At 48.2% G+C, this 24,720-nt stretch overlaps 1 protein-coding gene and 1 long non-coding RNA gene across 2 annotated transcripts in view; one reads left to right on the top strand and one right to left on the bottom strand.

The window, feature by feature from the left end:
* Positions 1 to 24,720, bottom strand: part of LOC133490946 (uncharacterized) — an 81,877-nt gene that overhangs the window by 22,221 nt on the left and 34,936 nt on the right. Inside the window, exon 3 of the long non-coding RNA XR_009792317.1 lies at positions 2,026 to 2,141. This is a non-coding gene — a long non-coding RNA (uncharacterized LOC133490946). The remainder of the gene's footprint in view (positions 1 to 2,025; positions 2,142 to 24,720) is intronic.
* Positions 1 to 24,720, top strand: part of ntng2b (netrin g2b) — a 61,624-nt gene that overhangs the window by 6,258 nt on the left and 30,646 nt on the right. The window contains exon 3 of the mRNA XM_061801681.1: positions 11,793 to 12,436. Within this exon, the coding sequence (XP_061657665.1) occupies positions 11,793 to 12,436 (644 nt within the window). The remainder of the gene's footprint in view (positions 1 to 11,792; positions 12,437 to 24,720) is intronic.

Here is a 24,720-nt window from a genome sequence, read left to right on the forward strand (position 1 = left end):
CCTCGAAAGACGTCTCGCTGTCGGGAAGTCTTGAGTTTCCCGAAAGACGTCAAGCAGTCGGGAAGTCTTGAGTTCCCTGAAAGACGTCAAGCAGTCGGGAAGTCTTGAGTTCCCCGAAAGACGTCAAGCAGTCGGGAAGTCTTGAGTTCCTCGAAAGACGTCTCGCAGTCGGGAAGTCTTGAGTTCCCCGAAAGACGTCAAGCAGTCGGGAAGTCTTGAGTTCCCTGAAAGACGTCTCGCAGTCAGACGTCTTGAGTTCCCTGAAAGACGTCTCCCAGTCAGGAGGTCTTGAGTTCCTCGAAAGACGTCTCGCTGTCGGGAAGTCTTGAGTTCCCCGAAAGACGTCAAGCAGTCAGGAAGTCTTGAGTTCCTCGAAAGACGTCTCGCAGTCGGGAAGTCTTGAGTTCCCTGAAAGACGTCAAGCAGTCGGGAAGTCTTGAGTTCCCCGAAAGACGTCTCGCTGTCGGGAAGTCTTGAGTTCCCCGAAAGACGTCAAGCAGTCGGGAAGTCTTGAGTTCCTCGAAAGACGTCTCGCTGTCGGGAAGTCTTGAGTTCCCCGAAAGACGTTAAGCAGTCGGGAAGTCTTGAGTTCCCTGAAAGACGTCAAGCAGTCGGGAAGTCTTGAGTTTCCCGAAAGACGTCAAGCAGTCGGGAAGTCTTGAGTTCCCCGAAAGACGTCTCCCAGTCGGGAGGTCTTGAGTTCCCCGAAAGACGTCTCCCAGTCGGGAGGTCTTGAGTTCCCCGAAAGACGTCTCCCAGTCGGGAGGTCTTGAGTTCCCCGAAAGAGTTTCAATGACCCGAGTCGGCTCATCTCTCCTCGTTTGTGTCCTTTTCATGTGCTACATTTAACATTTAATCCTTAGTTTAGCAAGACAAAGCAAGACTGATCAGCTCCTGTCGGAAAAAAAAAAAAAAAAAAACCCAAACCGGTATACTTGACTCCACTTTGTATATTTTCCGCATCACCGCAGTGTAAAGTCCACACTGTACAGATCCGGCATTTGGTTGATTTCAAACAGTGACGGTAAAGTTCTGTTCGTCCCGATCCAACATTAAAATCAGCAAAGTTGTATTCCCGTTTTGCGCTGTACTCGAGTCTTTTAAAACAATGACGGTCCAGTCCCCCCGGCGGCAAAGCACGTCATTTGTCGGACCACACCGATAAAAGTTGTCTCCGAAAAACTGGCAAAATCCGACGGGTACGTTTCATCACCCAAACAGATGATTCATTGGAGTTGTACACGTACACGCGTCAGGGAGTGGAAATACATTTGTCTCATCTGCTTGTCTACTGCGTTGCCATCCAGATCATTTATTTACAGGAAAGAAGCGCCCCCCCCCCTCCCCCCCGACTCCCGCTTTCCCCACCCGAAGGATTTGGCAGACGTGCAGAAAAAGTTTGTACTTCTTATTTAATTGCCGCACATTTGCAGGCAATCCCTCAAGTCAGGGGAAAAGTTGGGGTGCAGGAAAATCACCCAATGGGCAGAGCCGCTCGTCTTTAAAAGGACTTCACAGACGCGACGGCGGAGATGGATGCAAAATTGTTGTTTTCTTTGCGCCTCCTTCACCCCGTGACTGCGTGTTCCTAAAAACCGGAGAGGATTCGGGGGAGTTTTTTGATGTGGCGGCAGGCGCAGCGTCGCCGCCTGCTTTCGCTTTACTGTACTTCCTCCACGGGGAGGCTTCGTTTCTCGCTTCCTGACGATTTATGTCTTGTTATTTTTTCTGCCGGGAGTGCAACAAACTCTGCCGAGCGGGGCCCCGGTTTGTTGGCGGCGTACGACGCGACGCGACGGTTGCTGTACTGCGCAAGATTTCGCCGGAGTTCAAAGGATGTCAATCATATCTGGGAGACGTGGATTAGCGGCAATCTGATTTTATATTCACGCGAGAAGGAACGAGGACCGTTTGGCAAACGCGGATACTGCTGAGCGTCACCTCGCAGACCCTGCAAAACGAATTCTGACAAAAATTGAAGATCATTGCTGGAAATGGGCAAAAACTGAGAACGACTGGACTTACGTAAGACCCAATTGTGGGGATCCATCTTGAAACTGCTTTGAAGATTTCCGGGTGTGGCTAAAACCAGGGGCAGTGACGCACTCGGGTCCTGGCATGAGTCTCTTCTCCCTTACTACCTAATTTAAAAAAAAAAAAAAAATGTCTTAACTGTGCGTGGACCACGATTCCATGCTGGTTTTGAGATTTTAGAGCGCCTTGTTGTCAGCCGTGAGCGCTTGCGCGACAAACGCAGAAGGGCGGAAGAGCGAGGAATGGGGGAAAAGTCCGACCCGACAGCCAGTGTGCGGACCTGGTCTTCCAGCGACTGTGAACGCTTTAGAGTGCCTCGTTGCTCCAGCATGGAGAAGCCCTCCGATGACCCGGTGCAATATCATTTATTCAGTGAAGTATATTTTTGCGTCTCAAACGTGTCGCTATGCGTAGGCAAAAAGAAAAGATTTTTGGGGGCCGTCGTCGTGGTATTTGATTGACAGTTGAGGAGTGTTTGGTTTTCAGCGGACACCCACGCGGCATCCTAAACAGGGACTTTAAATTACGACTTGCCGACTGGACTGTAAAATCTCGTTTTCTAAAAATGCTCACAGGCATTTGTACTGGCTGAACCAAGAACAGACTCCATCCATCCATTCATCTATTTTCCACCGCTTCTCAGGGTCGGGTCGCGGGGGAAGTAGCTTCAGCAGGGTTACCCAGGACTTGCCCCCCCCCCCCCCAGCCACTTCTTCCAGTTCTTCCGGAGGGATCCCGAGGCGCGTCCTGGGTCGTCCTCGGGGGTCTCTCTCCGGTGGGACGAGCCCGGAACAGCTCACCGGGGAGGCGTCCGGATGAGATGCCCCAGCCACCTCATCGCGGAGGACGCTGAGCCCCTCCCGGTCGACCGAGCTTCTCAGCCGTTCTCTAAAGGGGAGTCCGGACACCCTGCGGAGGAAACTCGTTTGGGCCGCTTGTTCTTTCGGTCACGACCCACAACTCGTGCCCACGGGGGAGGGAAGGAACGCGGACCGACTGGTAAATTGAAAGCTTCGCCTTCCGACTTGGACCTTTCGAACGGACTCGACAGTCGAATGAATGATTAGCGGGGATTAAGCAAGAAAAATGAAAAGCTTAATAACATCGTCGGCAACGTCATTTTGAACCTTATCGGAAAACAAGTCGGCGCACGACAACACAAGGACAAGAAGACTCCAGCTGCTTCCATTCAACCTCTGAGGATTAGCGTGACCCGGATAACGCAGCGTGTAGAAAGCGCGACATCAAGATAAAAAAAAAAATTAAAAAAATGACATGACAATATGGGAAGAGTTACAGTAATGGAATCATCTGAAGAGGTCGAATCTCGCAAGCGAGCCGCGGGCGTGCGTCCGAGGGCAGAGCTTAGCTAAGCGGAACCGTGGCGTCGACGGAGGACGCTCGTTGTTTGGACCTTCCCGTCGAGCGTTTCCGGTCGGCGGGTGCCAACGGGCCGCTGCGGGAACCTTAGCGCGTTCAAGTCTAAGAGACAAAAACAACACGCCTGCCTTGCTCCACGACGCCCGTTTTAGAAGGCGGAAAAGAAGCCGGCGCTAAAAATAGACACGAAGAGGGAAATAAAGAGAGAGGAAAACAGCGAAGTGGGGGGACGATGACAGCTGGCGGAGTGGATCCGCGTTCCCAGACCGGGCCAGCGGGCACGCTTCCCGACGCGGGCCTCGGAGGCCACCCCGGCCCGGAGGCCAACTCTCAAACCCCGTCGGGGTGGGAGGGAGGACGCGACTGCGAGGGGTCGGACGCCGTGGTGAAGAGAGTTTTGTGACGTCGACCCGCAGAGAGACAGGAACCGGTTCGATTGTCTCAAATGAGTTTTTAACGGGGTGCGCTGGTTTTTTTGCCAACGGAATGCATAGCTGGGAAAAGTTTGGGTGTGTGATTAAAGCTTTCGGCGGAAACAAATTTTTGTGGGTGTTGAAGCCCTTCACCGGAAAAGGTCACGATGCTGGAATACCCGCGTCGCGTTGCGTACCCGTTTTTCCCGGTAATGCGGGAATTGGCATCAATCAAGGAAAGCGTCAAAATCAATTCATCAAGTGGTCATTTTTATGCTATATTCAACTATCAAATTTCACATTAGTTTTATCATGCTATTTTTATTTTATTATTCCTCGCCCAAACTGGTAAATGATTCGCAGGTGAACCAAAGTGTACTCAATACTTGTTTGGCCTAAGTACCGGCGACGCACGTCGAATTTGTCGGCGTGCAAACATCTCGGAAGATGAAAGATGAACGTGATAAATGAAAAAGCAATATCCCGGCTTTGGGCCCTCGGAGGCCTTTTTAACGCGAGGGTCATTTCGCTTGACGCCGTCCAAAACAAAATATATCCTGCGTTTGCTCAGCGTCACACTTTATTCCCCTCGCCGGCCGTAGAACTTATAGAAGGTTCCGGAAGTGGCCGACGGAGGAAGAGGGAGGAATGCTGTGTCACCGCAGGCAAACTTTTACATTTTTTTCCATTAATCTTTTGAAATAGTCTCGCTTTTGCAGATTTTAACCTCGCGCTTGTGGAACGTAAACTCCCGCCATGAACGTGGGTCACAAAGTGTGGCATTTTGAGGACCTTTGGATGGCGGCCTTAAGGATGAAGTGTCACTTGTGAGGATGATGAAGCTTTTTTTTTTTTTATGGAAATCTATTTAGGAGTCTGCGGAAACTCCACCGTAAGAGTTTCAATGACCTTGCGAAGTGGCACTAGTGAAGCTGTGTACATTCCAGAGCCAACGCGCAATAGCCGAAATATCTGCGTCCCCCCCCCAAAAAAAAAAAAAACAATAAATAAAAACCCCACTTTGTGTGCTGTATAAAATATGACAATATAATAATTTGTGACGATGATTTCTGCTGTACAACGCGGCCACCGGGCGGTATCAGGCAAGCAAAGATCCAACTACTTAAAGTCATTTTAGCCATTTTTGAGGAGGGTTAGGGTTATAAATATGGAAGTAAATATGCGCCACCGGCATTTGAATTTGAAACGCAAAGTGATCACATTCGCAATCGTTGCGACAATTCGCCGTGAAAAATTCACCACCTGTGCCACCGGGCAGGGTTACTTCAGGTCAGAACCGGACAGCCATCCAATCCAGTTACATTTTAGCCCCGATTGGCTGGGTGTTCAGTTCTGACCTGGAGTAACCCTGCCTTCTGAACACTGAATTTAGACGGTGAATTTCAGACAGCGACTTGTAGCCGGTTGAATTGTTAACATTACACTGGAAATGGAAATGTTGAAAATGTGATCGCTTTACATTTCAAATGCAAATCCTGGTGGCACAAATTTACTTCCACGATAAGAATAGATTCCTGAGAGTATCGTTACTTTGTCTGTCAATGTGTTGCTTCGGCCTTTGTATTCAAGCAGACGTTCCTTAGAACACATTCTTATATATATATATATATATATATATATATATATATAAAGGGTAAACGGCTAAGGGGATGGAAGGATATTTATACACACACACACCCGATTTCAGTGTCACTTTTCAACGTTAACAATTCAACCGGCTGCGATTCACCGTCTGTGCCACCGGGCAGGGTTACTTCAGGTCAGAACCCAACAGCCAGCCAATCACAGTTAGGCTTTCTTGGTCACGTGACGTCACATATTAAGAAAGCGTAACTGGATTTGCGGGCTGTTCGGTTCTGACCTGAAGTAACCCCGCCCCAACGACGGACGGTGAATTTTAGACAGCGAATTGTAGCAACTATTGAAAATGTGATCACTTTACATTTCAAATTCAAATCTCCGTAGCTGGTGAGCAAAAAAAAGTTAGCCAGTCTCTGGCACTTCCCATTTTGTGTCCGCATTAAGCTAGCAAACTTTAAAGCAGTTATTATTCGCTTTGTTACGTTTGAGCGTAAACGTCAACGGCGAGTGGCACGAAGCTTCTTTTTTGGAAAAGAAAAATTCAACATTTTGTTGCCAAGTGAGTCGGAACTAAATAGCCAGAGTCCAAATACACAACATCTTTTAAATCGTTATTTGTTGTTTTTTTTTTTTTACAATGAAAATCAGGGGTTTAATAAGTGGGAGGCATCGCGGCGACTGTCGTCGTGGAGACGGGATAATTGCTGGAGGGGTTTAGCTGCGCGGGCCACCTGCCGCAGCAGTTGGCCGGCATCTCGGATTGTGTGCGCGCACGTCCTGGCATAGATACGCTGAGCCGATGCTGGCAGAGCGGGACACGAAGGACACGCAGGGCACACAAAGGGCTTAAACGCAACCTTGCGGCTCTCGTGGGGGGGGATGGGGAAAAAAATAAATCATCGTCGTAAATACCCCGCCCTCTGGTACACTTTATTACATCACAGGCAGTCCAGTTAATCTGCTCGCAAAAGGCTGACGAAAGGCCGCACGCGTCGCTCCGACCGGGGAAAAAAAAAAACCCGATCATTTTGCGTCAGTTTCTATCTTTTTTTTTTTTTTTTTTTCATGATTTCGAGTCAGCGCTAGTTTTTCCACCGAAGACTTCAAATTGCTCCGAAAGCTGGCAAACGATGAGTTGAGGGGCGTGGCCTAGGAAGTGACATCGTATCATTTCACTCCGGCTCCGATTGGCTGTTTTCCCCCCACACGCGTGACTGAAGTAAACAAAAGCGTTTTCATTTTTATCCTTCATTTAGCTGCTCGTCGCATTCGATAAATGGCTAAAAGTTGGACTTGCAACACAAATTTTACATTGAAAGAAAGAAAAAAAAAACAAACAGAAATGACGACGCTCACAATAACTCGACAACAACAATATCACAATACAACCATGAAAATATTGTAAGGGATGCACGCATTTTGTGAGTGACATGAGAAGCGATTAATAGAATAAAATGAAGATCACTTCATTATGTATTTGCTGACAAACACATACAAAAACTAAATGCAGTCAAAGTGAAAATAAATTTGTAAAAAAAAAAATGATTAAATTCAATATGTGACACAAAATTATCTGAAGTGTGCAGCGATGAAGTTAGCATTAGCATTAGCGTATCTTATGTTGTATTGTAAACCAAAACAAACAATTGTAAATAAAAATGCAAGTTTTTTTCGTGTTTGTTTTTTTTTTTTTTTTCAAGCCGTAAATGCTCAAAACAGTCTTTGGTCATTTGCGGCTAAGCGCCGACGTCAGCGGCTAACCTACTTGCGGCGGGGAAGGCGAGGGGAAGGTCTGTATCTGGGCCAGTTGACAGTGGGATCACTTTCAAGAGGATTTGTAGGCGGGGGGTCATCGCAGGAACGCCGAGCCGGCTAATCCAGTCCGGTGTGTGTAAACGCGTGTCTGAGTCGAGGTCGGGAAGAGCGCACGACAAACTTCGAATGCCCCCCCCCCACTTCCACTACTACGTACAGCGCGCCAGCTTTTAGCACGGCGGATACGTTCCAGGTCCAGCCCCAAAAGAGAGGGACCAGATGAGAAAAAAAAATGCAATTTCAAACCAACTGAATCAGTAGGATGCCAGAAAATTAGGGGGGGGGGGAAACAACAACAAAACGGGAAATTTGTCATCTTGCAAATATGTCAAATTGGTCTTTTTTGGGGGGGTGGGGGGGCTCCGCACCACATTTGCTTCGCACAAAATGAAACTTTTCTTTGCATCTGCGTGCTTTGAAAGATTGAAGAGATCTTAATCACAACCTCAACGCCAATGACAATTTTTTTTGTACTTTTCCTCCGACCACGACATCCCAAAGAATCGCTAAAGAGGAGCCGCGAGGCCTGCGCGTGCCCTTCATACACAAAGGACATTTTCTGTATTCGTTCATCGACGGACTTGCGTTTCCTCAAGGAGACGTCTGGCCATTGACGAGTTTTCCAATACTTACTTGCTAGCAAGCGTGATTTTGTCGGTTGTTTGGTTCCAGGATTTTGATAGTCAGGATACAGAGGAGAGGAGAGGCGAGGTTTTTACGGAATCGTGGCAAAATTACGCTTTCAAGAAACTTGCAACTTTGCGATCTTTTCACACGGCAGTCGTTTGTTTTCACGTTCACGCGCTCCACAAAGTCAGCGGTCGTGAGCGCCGACATCGACTCGCGGCCGATTCAGCGCGAGGGAGATCGTCGCGTTAGCGCGGCGTTTTACCGGCGCGAGACGGATTATCTTGCACATCTCGAACGCGCCTTCCTCCTGCGAAGTAAATCAAGGCGATGACGCGCCTGCCTCAAAGCCTTGAAGGGTTGCGCTATAAATTCTTTTTTTTTTTTTTTTTTTGCTTTCGCTACCTTGGCCGAGAGAGCGACGGCTCGCTTTCCCAAAACAAGCGGAGGCGGCGGCGCCGAAACTGACGTTCAATAGCGCTCGTAAAACTCGAGTTTGGGTGGATGCTTGTATATACACAAAAAAAAAAAAATGGAGGAAAAATGCTGGGAAGTGACAAAGTACCAATACTTCAGTACTGTACTTGAATAGACTTTTCAGAATTCAATACTTTCGTTGAGTGCCTTTCGATACTGTAGGAGTTGAATTTATTTTGCGACCAAATCAATTTTCCCATTGAAACAAACAGAAATGCAGTTTTAAAAACATGAAAATAGTACTCTACAATATTTTGCTTCATAAAGAAACGACACTCATTCCATAATCAAATAGACTAAAGAGTTGAATTGTTTTGACCGCATTTTGCGTTACTTCATCGGCTATTACGCTGTTCCTTCTGGTGTGCACGCCCCGGCCACCAGGGGGCGCAGTAAGACAACCCAAAAGGCGCGAAGAAGAGCGTCACCGCTGACTCAGCTGCAGTCATATTTAATGTTTGTCATTTTTCCCCTCACATGATAAAAAATATATGCCAGCGAGCATCACGTTCATTAGTCTACGTGTTGCGCCAACGTTTGTGTTCAACTAGCCATTCGTTCTAGCATTCTGAGACCGCAGTTAACAATGCTAACTGTTAGCATTTCAATGGCTTTTTTTAACCCGTTTGTTAGCGTTCGACGATACGAGCTGTCAAATAGCAACGCTGCGATGAATTTCGGCCCGTTTTGGGGGAATTTGTCTGGGGGGGGGGGGACAACTCAAATCTTGAAAAATTCCTACACTGAGTCACTCATATCTCAAAGCACGGCTATATTTATGTCTTTTTTCGGAGACTTTTTATTTTGCCTACCTACTTCTGAAAACAGCTTTAAGTGTGAAGTGTTGTGTACTTCTACCTTGAAAGTCCTTTTTTTTTTTTTTTTCCCCCTCAGACAAGTATCTTTACTTTTATTGAAGTACTGAGTGTGAAGGCTTTCGCCACCTTTGTAGAGGAAAAAAAGAAAAAAAAAAAAAGAAAAAATGTTGGAACAGAACATGACCGCGACACTAAATTGTCAGGCGAGAATCCCAAAATTGCCGTTGTCAGTTTTGGTGAGCGTCAGGCTCATTAGCGGGCTTTTTGGGTCCACGTTCGAGTACGCGACTCCTGCTGTGGGTACGGCGGCCGCTCGCTGCAAAAAGAACAAACAATATTAAACGTCAGCGGGGGGGGGGGTCGGCAGAAGTCACGCGGGAGATTCGGAATAATTGAGGAGGCCACGCTTTCAGACTTGTTATGCAAGTGTACCAGCAAGTTGAGCCGTCGCTATTCCTCACTTGAAATTTCATAAAACATTCCATTCGTTTCAAAATGAAATCAAGCAGTCATGTAAGATGATAAAACGCTTCACCTTTTGCTCACGAGCAACAAACATGTAGAAGTTTACAAGTTTTCCTCCCAATTGTGTACATTTTGGAGCAACTTTAATGTTCAGTGGCCTAAAGTGGATTATACCAGAAAGATTGAGCTAAACACGACGACGTAAAAGCGTGATTAAAAACTAGTCACAATTCATCGCTGACTATTTAGCACAAAATTCTTGAAAAAGATTGCACTCACTCACGTTTGAAAAATGTACGGGTGTGGGCAGTCATGCCCGCGGATATAAAGTTACGGGTCTGGCCCACCGGTCACGCCCGCGGATATAAAGTTGCGGGTGTGTATTGTGTTTGTAGCTATGAGCGTACCCCTTTAAGAGCGACGTGGGTCGCGGTGTCAGGTGAACTAGGAAGTAGCAGTCACTCACATTTGAAAAATGTACGCGTGTGGTCAGTCACGCTCGCAGATATAAAGTTACGGGTGTGGTCCACCGGTCACGCCGGCGGATGTAAAGTTGCGGGTGTGTATTGTGTTTGTAATTATGAGCGTACCCCTTTAAGAGCGACGTGGGTCGCGGTGTCAGGTGAACTAGGAAGTAGAAGTAGGCTGAGCAACAGCCCGTGTGCTTCCATGTAAAAAAAAAAGAAATAAATTCAGGCCGCGTTGGATCGGTTTTCATGTGCGCTGAGAATATGCGACAAGTGCGCAGTTGCGCAGCTTAGAAGGGAACATTGGTCAAGACCACCCAAAATAAGTCTTTCAATATCTACGGATTTCTACTCGTGACAAACATCACGCGCGTGATTTTTTTCCCCGCTCGACTGTGCAGATTTGCGAGTTCCGATGGGGCAGAATGTAAAAAAAGGAAGGCGGAACTTTTGCTTGTCCGGTTAAGATACGGACACCGGCCGAGAGTCCGAGCACGTGAGCAGTCACGGATGGCAAAAACATTTTTGCGCAGTTGGGCCAAACCCGACAAAATGGGCAATCGCCCGTGGTAGTAAATTGAGCCGATAACGGGGCTAGAATTTTGTAGTCTTAACCCGGTTTCAGATGGAGCTAAGCACGGGGACGTAAAAGGGTCGATAAAAACCTCCAGTAAAACATATCATGTGGTGCTAAAAATGTCGAAGCCGAAAAATGTGGAATAGAAACGGTCGATGGCGAGAGGCAGGAGGGTTTATTTGAAGACTCTCCATCAGGAGCTTGTGAAGCGGGCCACGCCAACATCCAGAAGGAATATTCCATGAAAGAGCAGAACGTCCGCCATAAAATTGAATTCCAGGTACGAGGACCAAAACTGCTGTCGCCATTGCTCTCGAAATAATCGGTAAAGTCTCCGATATGTGGAAGTGCGGCAGATGTAATCAGTGGCGGACGATTACCAATCCCCCCTTTGATCCAATGAATGACTGGAACTAAATGTTGGGAGATAATAATCGGCCCCTCTCGGTCTCGGGTGGGGGTTTCACGATCATTACCCATGCGATGATATCATCTTTCATTGCGCAAATGAAGCGCCAGGAGAGAATGAAAGCAAGAGACGGGACGGCTGCGGGGATCTGGGGGATTTCTTTGTGTAAATATTGAACTTCTGCGCTGATGTAAAACGTCGGAAAAACTGGCTTACGGCGGAGAGCTGCATCTATTTTACAGAAATATTTGACGGGCTGAGAGCACGCCGGGGCGGATAATCCGCACCGGGCCATCCCGGGATTTTCGGAATGAAGTGAAAGGATGACGAAGACCCTTTATTTGACATGCTTTCAATAAGAGGACCGCTGGCCAGAATTTCATCAGGTGGCACGGCGAGAACCGGTGCCTCACAGTCAAGGGTTCAGGTTGGACTCTCCTTCTGGGTTCTGACCGCAGTCCGAAAATTAAAGGGATTGAAGGGTTGTTGTCGGTGAGTGTGACCGGCAGGCAAACAATCCCGGGGTGTAGTCGAGACTCCACATCAGCGTAACTGCGACTGCGATAACCAAGCATCTTTCATGTTTTTTTGTTTCGCTAATATAGTCCAGAGCTTTGTCCACTGGAGACTCGTCTAGGGTGAGGGTTACAGTACGTTTGTTCTCCTGTTGTGTCTCCCGTTGCCAAAGGAATGTCTTGCTCGTTGCAGGAGAACCCGTACCTGTGCAGCGACGAATGCGACGCCTCCAATCCGGACTTGGCGCACCCTCCTCAGCTAATGCAGGACCGCGAACGCCACGGTCTGCTGACCTACTGGCAGAGCGTCACGTGGAGGCGTCACCCGGAGCCCCTGCTGGCCAACATCTCCATGTCGTGGAACAAGAGTCTGGAGCTCACCGACGACCTCCACGTCACCTTCGAGTACGGCCGGCCGACCATCATGGTCCTGGACAAGTCCGTGGACCACGGCCGCTCCTGGCAGCCGTACCAGTACTACGCCGACGACTGCCTGGACACCTTCAACATGCCGGCGAAGCGCGTCCGCGACCTGACGGCGGCCAACGTCACCCGCGTCATCTGCACCGAGCAGTACTCGCGCTGGGTGGGCTCCAAGAGCCACAAAAACGTCACGTTGGAGGTCCGAGCGCGCTTCGCCGTCTTCGCCGGCCCGCGGCTGCACAACATGGACACGCTGTACACGCGCATGGAGAGCATGAAAGGACTGAGGGACTTCTTCACCTTCACCAACCTCAGGCTGAGGCTCCTCAGGCCCGCCCTGGGCGGCACGTACGTGCAGCGGGACAACCTGCTCAAGTACTTCTACGCCATCTCCAACATCGAGGTGCCTGCCAGGTGAGGCTCTGATCGTCTTGTTCGTCTGTGCCGGTAAAGATAAAACGGCTTTTAACAAAAGCTTTTTTTTTTTTGGGTGTGGAGGGAACTGGGGGGGGGGGGGCGGAGAGTAAAAGCTTTTTCCTAAAAATAACACAATTCCTGCATCAAGGGCCAAGTGATAGTGCTGGTGTGTTTTCAATTTGACTGACAGAAGAAGAAAGCGGGATTTAGATGGCTAGCCAATTAAACGGATGGATGGATGGAAATTCACCGACTTGAATGAGGCTCGACGTACACTGCTCGGTTCAAGTGGTACAATTCCCACGTTTTGCTCTCGAGTCGCGCACTCGGAATATGTGTCATGGCGGCGCACGAAGAGGGAACGTTCGGAAATGGGGAATCAAAAAATTTAACACGTATCAGATTATCCACCAAAGCGACTGCATCGTAAACACGCAGATCGGATAAACCCAATCGATACGGTCTTGAAACGTTATAAGCAAGTTAGGTTGTTTTGTGAATAGTTATCAGGAGAATATAGCAAGACTGCCCGTTAGCGTAGTTGCCATTTCTGAAAGGAAAGACCGCAGATCAAACTTCCATCAGTGGTTTTGTGGAAGGCATTTTTTGTGTCAAAAAAAAAAAAAAAAAAAAAAATGGTTGGTTTGACCGAATCATTTAGCAAAACGTATAAAGAAACAAATAGCTAGCTCGCTAGCTAGTAGACAATTTCCTCACATCACATCAACACATCTCTGTCCCATTAATCCAAGCCAAAAAAAAAAAAAGTTAATTTCTTCTCAGTGACTTAATGAAGGTACGTCGTCTGAATTTCCACCATTTCTATATTTGAATTTGTGAATTTCATCACCTGGATTGTAACAAACTGTAAATTACGGCCGAGCAACTGGTAGGGTTTTTCAGCATTTTTCAACTGGATATCAAAACAGAGCAGGCTAAAGTCACTCCTCGGTGTTTTCTAGCGGCGTCATCAGAGAACGCTTGTAGGTTTCCCCGGCCATTCTCGACGAACGGATTGTCACGGGAGCTGAGCCGAGGGGCTCGTTGATCGCCGGGCGATCGACGCATCCTTCGGCGACGGCCACGCACGCGGCGTCTTTTCGCAATGACCTCATCGCTCTTCATACGCATCCCCTCGCCGGCCCGCCGGGACAATGATTAACGACGCAAAGACGCGGCCTCAGTAGTCGGACGCAAAGCCAGGTGGGGGGGCTCTGAGATGGCAACTTTGTGACAGTGAAGGATGCTCGAGGCCGTCGAGCGGCCGCTTAGCAACCGCTGCGCGTCGCTCCAACCTTTCAGAATTATTATTCCAATCAATATGGCGGGCTGACATTTGAATGGTATTTAACAGCCTTGTTGGGACGGGCCTGGAGTCAGCGAACGGGGTTATCGCCGCTTTGTGTGTGGAAAGAATCCAGGGGTGAGCAGGGAAAGTGAAAATGAGCGACAGTTGAGGGTAAGGGGGGGGAGGGGGGGGGCGTCTTTTGTGCGCAGGCGGTTGGTGTTTAATGAAGTCTCGGCCGCATGCTGACACAGCACACGCGTGCACACCAACAAACAAGCCTCTGGCATCCCGTAAAAGGCCCGCCAGGTATTGATCATCAATACTTTTCAGTCTCAGCGCAGAGGCAGAGTGATGGGGAGGGGGCCGGGGCAAAGGGCGTACCCCCCCCCTCCCCCCAAAACCCAGGAGGTCTCAAAACAACAAAATGTTTAGCAACGCAATCGGGCTGACGTAGAGGTACGGCATTTGGCCAGGCCGCGGTTGGGTTGCAAAGGGATGCAAAATTTCCCGTAAATCTGCGACCAGTTTCGGATGGCTGGTTCACTCGCCGCAGTGGGAGCAAGAACAACAACCCACCCCGCTGAGGCCTAAATTGAGGGGGAGTCGACCAGATATTTTGAACCAAACAAAAAAAAAAAAAACAGTCCAGTTTCCTTGATTCATCCCCTGCGGACTACCGCAGAAAGTCGCCATCTTTGCACATTCCTGGAATTTGGTCCATCAGTTACGACGGATGACCCCAAACAACGCACACGGTTCACAAAATGGATGGCTGGTGCTGGTGGTGAGCGTGCTGGTGCTTCGGGTTGGCAGGCCCGCCTCACTGTTAAAGGTTCTGGCCTTTGAACTCCAGCCTCTCGCGACCCAGGAACAGGACACGCGGCACGGAAAATGGATGTGTGGATAAATGGAATCTTCCGCTTACTCAACCAGAAACGGTCTTTGATAATGTAACCGTTCATGCGTGGAGGCGTGCCGGTGGCAGCAGGTGATGCGAAGTGTCTGGGTGGGCCGGATCCGGTGACAGCGTTCCAAATGTAGCCCCCCGCCGAGATGACAGAAACCCGCCGCTCTTCGGCCCCTTCCGCCCGTAACATAATCGCCTATCGATGAGTTATTCTGGGCAGCCGCCGGGCGTATTAGATGATCGCGCGGCGGGGACTGGGGGGGTGCGCCGGTCCCGAGCAGTACAGTACAATCGGGTCCGCCTCTGCTGCTAACGGCTGTGAAATTGATTTTGGGGGGGGGGGGGGGGGGGGGGGGCAGGACGATTAGTCAACGTTCCCCGGACAAAAGGCTAAGCTATTTCATCTCATCTCATCTCATCTGGCCTTAGTAACACATTGGGCTTTCCAACGCCTCCAATTTGAATAATGAATATTTCACTCGGCCGGCGGGGGCAGCCAAATGGGTTTTATATACGTTGGACGGCGACCGGCGACATGCCACAGGCCGCGGCGGTAATGAGATGCGGCGGCGTTGTCGACGCGGTGCCGTTCACGAGACTCAACTTTTCGCCGTCCGGCCGTTGGACGTACCCCGAATTACGAGAGCCTCGACTTACAAGGTTTGTTGAGTTTTTTGGGGTGGGGGCTTGCGAGATTCAAGCGAGCTTCCGCTACCGGTCTTGTAGTAAGTACTGAAATGTTGTCGATTCACCTTCAGACATTTGTCGAACGAGGCAGCCGTCACGCTGTGGCGACCCCGAACGGGACAAGCCGAAAGAAACTTAATTTTACAGTCAAGCCCACAAATCTAAAACGGAAACACTCGCAAGGAGCAAGACGTACTCTGAGCCTGCCAATCAAGACGTGGTATTCTGATTAATATGGTTTGTTTGTAATAAGAATTGAACACGTAAATTTCAGCGATCTCGGGGGGCTGCCATGTGTAGAAATGTCGCCCTCTGCTGTCGATTGAGAACGTCGAGCGACCAAACCCGGATACGAGGATGGCAAGCTCCTTGCGTACGCGTCGATACTTAGCAGACGTGAAGGTTTGAAGCCAAACTTGCCACAATATTGTTATATCAGCTATTCATAGCTTTGCTTGTTATGGCAGCACAAACAGGAAGCTTCCCATTTCAATTGAGAGTTGCAAACAATTCACCGTAGCCTCTTTTGACAGGCACATCACAGTTCCTCGCAGGGGGTTTATTTTTCCCGAGGAGCCTAACGTCAGGTTTTTAGCGATTTTTGTTTACGATGAAGAACAAAAAGCAACGTGCCGCAATTCGAAGTCAATTAAGTACGTCGGAGTGACGGAGCTCGACTGTAAGTCAAGATCTCATCCGTAAAGCCTCCGTAACCATTCATCCCGGTACAGGATGTGGGGAAAGAAAAGCCCGGCGAGGGTGTATCTTCTTTATCTGAGGCGGCACGGTCGGGCAAGCAAACGGCTGGCGCAGGTGAGCGGGAAAGCCAGGTGCTCAGCGCTTAATGGTGCTGCCCTATCAATAACCGCGTCACCGGATAGGACATCAGACTCTGACGTGAGGGAGGGTTGTAAATTTAGCTCGGAAAAACAAAACACTCAGCAGGCTGGAGGTTACCGGAAAGGGGATTTCAGGTGAAGGGCGGCCAGAGTGCGAGAAGGTCAAACGCAGACACAAGTAGCAAAAGGCTAACTGAAGGAGAATCAATAGTACATTCCGCAACGATTCTCTCACTCAAGGTGATCTGAAAACAACCGTCCGAGTCCGAGGTGTTCCAGAATGGCAGAGCCCTCCTGACCCCTTCCCTTCGATCGGGCCATTTTTATATCACTCAACGGGAAAGCCGCCAACGGAAGAGAAGAAGACTCTTATCATGGTTTGGATCAGGACAATCAGATTCACCGGCTCCCAAGCGGGGACTCTCAAGTTCCACCCCCGTCCTCCAGACCGCTGCCCCGCCGGCCGCTCTGAGGTCTGTACGGTCGCCCGTCTCCGTTACGGACTAGACGTAAACTCGAAGATTGGAGCGTTTTAATGAAATAAGAAGCGGGTCATGCCGTGGGTCTTTATAATGGAATAACGCAAAGGCTGTAAGCTCAGGAAGAGCCGACTAAGTGGATTGGGCCAAGACGGAGGGAAGGAGATTGAGCCGAACGACCAAGAAGACGGACGGCATCGGTCGACGTTTCGCTTTGACTTGACTCCCAGCACTGTTGCTAACCAGACGGTAAAGCGATACAAAAGTCTTGGCTCTACCTACCTGCGGCGGCGCTCCTATTTCACTGCTATCACTCTTGCGTTATTCTCAGAGTACGAACTTTTGCTTTGATTTATGATATCAATTCAAACTGAAAAAAAAAGTCGATAATAACGCTGGTTAGCTCACATTTTGAATGAAGCGCTCGACAAAGTCTACCAACTAGCTAACCGTCGCTCCTCCCCCAAACACAGTTGTCATCTCTTCCAACGACAGAGGTGTCACACGGTACTTCCTTGACAACGATAACCGCTGACTTGGCTTATTGGCAAAATCCGAGAGGACTTCTTATTATGTCTCCACGAGGAAATTACATACGCTACACATTGTCCGCATACCACAAACCGACACCGATGTGAGTGACAGAAATCAGCATGCTAATCGGCTAATCATATTATCAAACGTGATCGGTTCAGGTGGAACATTTCTAAAAAAGTTTTGGGGCAACTGACAGGCGATTTCAAGATGAGGAATTTCCAGAAAATTCAAAATTGAAAACTAAACTTGCCCCCCCCCCCCAAAAAAAAAAAAAAAAAAAAAAAACAAAATCTGGCAAACAACAAACAGGTAAACAGTTTTAAGTTTATCCCCACATAATGTAGTAGGGGGAGAGCAGTATTTGCAAGTTTGCAGTAATTAGCGTCAATAGCCTGAGAAGGGTTGCGTCAGGAAGGGCATCCGGCGTAAAAATTGTGCCAAACACATACGTGTGCGTTCATCTGAGATGACACGCTGTGGTGACCCCGAAAGGGACAAGCCGAAAGAAACACACAGAGTATCACGAATTTGTAAACAAATCTCTCAATTCGCAAACACTTTATTGTTTTTACTTTAACTTAACCAACTTGGGACATTGCAATGCTGCTCCACTGAAAAACACTGAACGAAATTTGAATTTACGTCATTTAAAAATGTACATCGATTGCGCATAAATTGTTAAAAATGTTACATTTGAGAAAACAAGGGAAAAGTTGACCACATTTGAATGATGTGCAGCTGAAAATTCATTATACACTCAGATATGTTATTGAGCGCATTATTTTACATTAGAGCGGGTATTTCCCGCAAATAGAAATAGGCAAACACCTCGTACTTCTCATTTTGCGTAATGACCTCGCTTCTTCCGATCAGGACTAGCACCTCGATTAATCTTCCAATAAGTGAAGATCGGCCCTACATTTAAATGCTAATGCCCGTCGTCGCGTTTGAACGCGCAAACGCCAGACGGGTGCGGGGGGGGAAAGCGGCGCCAAAGCCATTCCGGTGGCGTCGCGCAGGTGCCGTTGTTTGCCGGCGGAGACTTTTGGAAGGCGGGAATAGTTTGCCTGGCGAAACCAGATGCGGTTCTGGAAATAGCGCAGAACTTTGCTTTTCTCCGGAGTGCACGTTTACTGTACAAAAAAATGCCGTGAAAGAGAAGTTGCCTTTGCCTTAGGTTTTCAACTTAAGGTCCGCGGCCCTTGAGTTAACCCTCCGGAGGATTAGTTCCCAGTCATCAAAAAATCCTCCCCGTTAATGGAAATCTTTCCTATCCCCTCAAATAAGTAGACAAACACAGTTAAACATAATTTAAGTGATCAATTTGTGCATTGTGATTGAATGTTTCAGTTCAATTCAATTCATTGTGCTGGTCCTGCTTCTGCCTTGGCCACCGGGAGCAGTGTAATCGAGGCCCACGACGAGGACCTCACTACTCTCAAACGTCGTCGACGTTACAAAGACAAATCGGCGATGTAGTGTGGACGGAATGAGTCGGTGACGTCGCTCAAATGTGCACAAAACAGGTTGCGACTTTAACGTATTTGTCACCGTTTGACGACTCATACGTAAAATGAGCGGAACCTGCGCGTCTATCTGATTTATATTTACATGTGACCGAGATCTGGGTTGGATATGGAAAAAAAAAATGGAATTGTACCGCTACATTCATGTGGAAAAATTAGACACAAATTGACCTGCAGTGTGAACAAAGCGTCAGTGACTCACTGAAGCGTAACAATATTGTTCTGAGAAGAGGATAAAGAATATATGCCTGAGTGTTGAACAGTCTTCCAAATGTTATTCCATCATACAAAAAACATATTTAATAATTGTAAGCCCAAACTCGGCTAGTGTTGTTAGACTGTCTACATGTTTTGCTCCACTGTTTGTGTTCAATGCTAACGATTAGTTAGCCCACGGGGAGCAAACTAAAGTCGGATCTCAAGGCTCCATTTTTGGCATTTTTCAGCAAATGGCTGAGAGGACGAGAGATGAATTTGTGAATTTGGAACCGCAAGTCGTGTTCGTCGTCTACCAATGAAATCCTTTGATGTTCACAGTCTTAACGGCCCCCCCGAGGGAAACCGTAACGACCGTGAGACCCGCGCCAAAAAGAATTTGACACCAGCGCCGTAAAGAACAGGCAACCGGTTGGAAACGCGCAAGTCGAGAACGAAAGTGGGCACGGAGCACCCCGGGGTTAGTCGAGATGATTAAAAAGTGGACTCACCACAGCCCAGGGGTGCTCCGAGCTCTCCTGGAAGTCCAAAAACCTTCAGTGACCGACCTCCGGAGCGATACTAATTAGAGGCCGACCGGCTTACGGGAACTTCCCCAGCTCCAAAGGTTTATTGTCCGGGCGCCGTCGAGCTCGACACCGGCGCATCCCCGCGGCCTCCGGGCTCTTCCGTCTTCTCCGAACACCCCCCCCCCCGCCCGTGTCCTCTGCTCTCTTTTCACCGCCGTTGGGTGTCCCTCTCTTTTTTCTTTTTTTTTTTTTGATTAGCCGAGGCTTTGACTTTGCAAAGCAACTACTTTAAAATAAAAGTTTTCCTCGCGCGCGTCCTTTGCCGACGTGAAGGTGAGCGAACGGGAGGTATAAGCCTGGATCAGAAGCGGAGCGGAATAAAGAAGGAGGGAGGCAGATGATGGATTAACCGCTAGTTTCACGGGACGAGCTCGATGTGTGCGCGCGCCTCCGATTGCGCCGTGAATGATGCGAGGCCGGCTCAATATTACCGGGGGTGGGGGTGGGCGGGGAGGGGGGGGGGCAGAGCTCGCCAACCCTCGGCACTTTGGCGCCTTCATGGGCGCGATTTGCGGGCGGCGCCGCGCATTCATCCGCCGCCGGTCATTCATGCTTTCGAACTCGGCACCTCACGCGTGGGGAAAAGCTTTTGAAATCGGGAGTTGTCGAAACGTTGCCTTCAAGGGACGAGTTTTTCCGCTGACCGCTTTGAATTTTAACAAGCAATTACACTGTTGTAACACAGCGATCCGTCACCACCATTTATCAACTTTACATACATTTCCCACTCCGACATACTCGACACATTTAACGATAATAAAAAGACTTTTTAAGAGTATTCCCTCGCACCTGGTCTCACTGTCTGGCTGTCAAAAGATGACGTAAAAAGCACATTTGTTTACATCGTTTACTTCAAGCCGTTTATGTCACTGCAGTTCAGTTTTACTGTAAAGAAAATGAAACAAATGTACGTTCAGACACCAAAATATTTAACCAAACATCATTTTGGCTAAAGAACGTACGCTAGCTTAATGCTAACATTTAATGCGAAATCCCAGCGACGGCCTCGTGGAAATTACCCACTAAGTGTTCATTTTATTGCCGAGCTGAGCGACAACTTTTCGGCGCGGATTTTAAAAAAAAAAAAAAAAAAAAGTCATTTTACGGCGCCCCAAGTTACCGGCCAGTAAAAAAGGCACGTTGGCAAATGCGGCCTCATATGTGATGATTTATGAGACAATACTTGTAAGTGATTTGATAATCACGATTAATATCCCCTCAGAAGAGGAAAGCCAAAGTCAGCAATTTCCTTGCTTAGCCACCTCCCCCAGCTGACCCCGATTCGCCCCAAAACATTCTTTAAATCCACAAATACAATCAAGAATCCTCCCTGCTCGTGCCTGCACTTTGTCTTGCCCGGCGGTCGGACTTACGGGAGAATCTCTTGATGCCGCCAGCACGCTTTCACGCTGAAAGGCACGTCGGGAATCGTAAGTGGAAGACGACGCGGCCAGAGGAGGCCGTCCTTGGGAGGAGCATTTGTTAGCGTAGCGTTATTGCCACGTTGCTAACCGCCGTCTTCACCGAGCCCGGTCGCGACGTTGACAAATTGATTTTGTTTTTGCGATTGTTGAGAATCCGCAAGACATTTCCAGGGATGCCTTTCTGTGAGTCTTCCGGTCGCGACGTTGACAACCTGCTGATGATGGGCTGAGGTCAGCGGCCACGCCCCCAAGCTGCGGCGAGGAACTGCTGACCGGTTCGTTTTGGTCTTGGTCTCAGGATGTCAAAATGCTGACAGCAAGACGAAGACGATGACTTTGATAGCAGATTTGTCACGCGTCAAAACACCAGTTGACAATTTTGCCGTTAGAGAACAGCAAATTACGCAAATGTTGTCTCGGTCCGATTGTTCAACCTTAAGCGGATGCGACCCAACAAGTACTTTGAGAATCCTTTTTCTCCTCGGGCGAGGTCTTCCATGCACACGTGAAGAGACGGTTAGCATCTGCCTCGTGCAACCGACATCTCACTCGGTCCCGCGGCAAAGTGACCAAACGGTGGCAGCGAGAGCAAAGGAACAAACAAGGTCCACTTTCGCATATTCTCGCACAAATACATAGAAATATGAGAGGTTGCAATGAACAGAAGGTCATTTTTCCGGTTCCTCCTTTGCCGCGAGATTTTTTTTTTTCGGGCCACGCTACGCGGAAGAGCCTCAACCTTTGCGATTCAAAATTTTAACGAGGCGTTTTTGCAAAAGCATATTAAGGCGTGGGGGAAAAATAAAATCAAAAACCACAAGGTTACTATAATGACATTTTTTTTTTTCCTCATCGATACCCCTAGCATAAAAACAAGGGTTTACGTCGAGTGAATTATTCAAGAAGCAAGTCGGATTTGTGCATCGTGTAGTGCGCCAGACTAATAAACAATGTCATTTCTGCAGTTTCCTTCGCTAATTGTCTGCGGTGTCATCACCTCGCCTCCGTGCCTCCAACCCCGAACGCGCCCCCCTTCCTCCGGCCCTGCGGCTTGGGAAGCTCTCGTCTCGCTATGACTAATGATCTTCTCCCGGTCTCAAGGTTTTAGCGGGATAATTATATTAACCCTTGTCCTCTGGCTGATCCCGGCTCAGCTCCTTCTCCTCGGGCAGCCTCTCTTTGACACAGTCTCGCTGGAATTAGAAGCTAATACGCAACCCCCCAACCCCCCCCCCCTCGCCCCACCCCCGCAAGGGCGCCTTGCACTTGTGTGTGTTTTTGTTGCTTTTTTTTTTTTCCCCCCCTCCCTTTCGTTCCTCCCGAGCGTTCCCACGGGTTTGTCGTTGAAAACGGGGCGAAGAAAACAAGGCTCGCGTAAAGACAAATTGAAGTGTCGCGCTATCGTCGGACGCGCATCCCCCGCAAAGTTCGCACGGGGGCCGCTTTGCCGCAAAGCCGAGGCCCGCGTCTTCTCTCGCCGACTACAAAGCTCGGGAGTCTGATACACGTTCACGCAAAGATCCAAGATCCTTCGGGGCTTTCGGGGCTCTTAAGGGGATTCGCACAATAGACTTCCCGGTGCAGTACTGGAGATATTTCCTCTCTTCCCTTTTACTTCCTCGTGCGTCCCGTATATATACACTGTACTGTAGTGTCCTAAATCAGCGGACCTCAGCTGTTGTCACTCTGGGACTATTGTCGCCAAGTTGCAACCCACTTTGGGTTTTTTTTTGGAAGTTCAGAACAAAGAAGAAGAGGGGAAAATGTACTTTTCAAAAGTGGCCATTGAAAACATATTTTCAAACAAACGACACATGCTTGCATATCTTTGCAGTCGAGGAAAGGTCCAAATATGTTTGATCGTAGTGTGCGTTTTTTCGTACGTAAATTTAACGTGCTAAAAACAAAATCTATACACACACACACACACACACACACACACACATTAGGACACAAATGGAGAATTGTTGCAAAACGACATCTCCTCTCTCCCGCCGCAATTACGTCCCCGCTAGATTGAAAGTCTCAACGTTTCGTAAAAAAACAACAAAGTGAAAATCGTTCGTTAGATGCATTTGAGTTGGTCTGTATGTGCGCATATTCCTTTCCGCCATTTTCACCGCTCGGTCAGTTTGATCGTTTTTAGTTTTTGCACTACTCTTGGCTCTCAGACCTTTGAAAAAGAGTTCGGGAAGGCGCTACAACCACAGTCGTCTGCTTTTGTGAAGTAGGAAAGAATTTTATTCTAGTCGTCGGATCGTCATTTGCGCAGACTGGTGTTGCGTTTTCATCAAAACGTAACAAACTTGCAATTTTTGAGCTGATAAATTTGGTGACTGACCGTTTAGTGATATTAGTGAACAACATTTGCATGACATTGTAGATACGTCATAAGGACGTTTGAGATTTGCTGTAGAAACTGGCGCACAAAAACAAAAGTTAAACGGCAAAATGTTCAACCAACCTCACCTCATACAACCAAATTGTGACAGATTAACCTAACCCTAACATATAAAACAAAATACCATAAACGGGACATCGCCAATTTGAAAGAGTCGACCAACTCCTACTTTGACACTCACAAGGGGCAGCGACAGATTCCTCACAGCCATATTCGGGATTCCCTCCGCTCAGTGGCGACCGCAACTATTTCGTCACAATTACAAAACAAAACATTTCACTTGCCTTGTGTTCTGCGTGGGAACTCGCGACGGTACAGAAGCGTAGCGAACGCAAATGTACGTACAAGTAAACTCGTGCCCAGCAGCTGCGAATGACCGGCTTTTATAAACAAACGTATATTCGGGCTTTTGCGGAAGCCTCCAAAAAGAAGCCAATTTTCTGACTCTCCCCAGGTGTTAAGTCTTGATGTTCATTAAATGTTCGGCAGCGGCCAGGACTCCGCAGGGCGGCGGCACGCTTCGTCATATCCCGCATAGTCGCTCACGGATCCAGACACGGTCGGGGGCTTGAGGACGGGGAGATTACGGCTTTCAATTGGCATCTCGGTATTCTGAGGACCACTTTTTTTTGAAATTGTGTAAATTGGGATTTAAATACCCGTATTGAGCCGTCTTTCTTGACTCATGTTAGCTTACTAAAATTTGTTGGCATACTCAGTGCTAGCATGCTAGCATACCAAGAGCTGGCATGTTATTATTTCATCATTTCTCAGTACAAACCGTGTCGGAATCCAGGGCAAGATGCAAAACTCTGTTTCAGTTTTTCAGGTGACTCAATTATTTTCCGGTTGCATAATATCGCCTCGCACGCTAGCATTTTATCAGTTCTCATTATATTAATCATCCATCTTATTTACATTTAATCACTTGCACTTGTTACTCAAACCGTGTGAAAATGTAGCCCTTGGATCCCGTAGTGATGGGAATTCTGTTCCCAGGCCTTCTGGGAAAGCTAACATTAGCACTTAGCAAGTTCGGGACGTGTAGGTGAATTAATAAGGGTCACCGGCGCAGTGGTCAGCAACTTGTGAACGTCCTTCCTTTCCCGGCTAATGACAAAGAGCTGGCTACAGCCTACGCAGCGCAATACATTTTTATTAGCGGCGCGCTAGGATGTGGTGCTTTGTTGCAGCTTGTCAGTTTTTCTCTTTCTAAAGATATATACAGCAAGGAATTACTGACGTAGAAGCGCCAAGGTTTCCAAAATGTGTCAGGTGTAGCTGCAAATGAATTATGATTATTACATGTATTTTTAAAAGCTTGAAAAACAACAACAGCTGCGCAAAGGCAGAATGTTCAAAAGCGGAAAATCAGATTAAATCAGCAAATGGCAAGATGGGTCGAATA

This window comes from Syngnathoides biaculeatus, chromosome 17, assembly GCF_019802595.1.
Source record: "Syngnathoides biaculeatus isolate LvHL_M chromosome 17, ASM1980259v1, whole genome shotgun sequence".
NCBI lineage: Eukaryota > Metazoa > Chordata > Actinopteri > Syngnathiformes > Syngnathidae > Syngnathoides > Syngnathoides biaculeatus.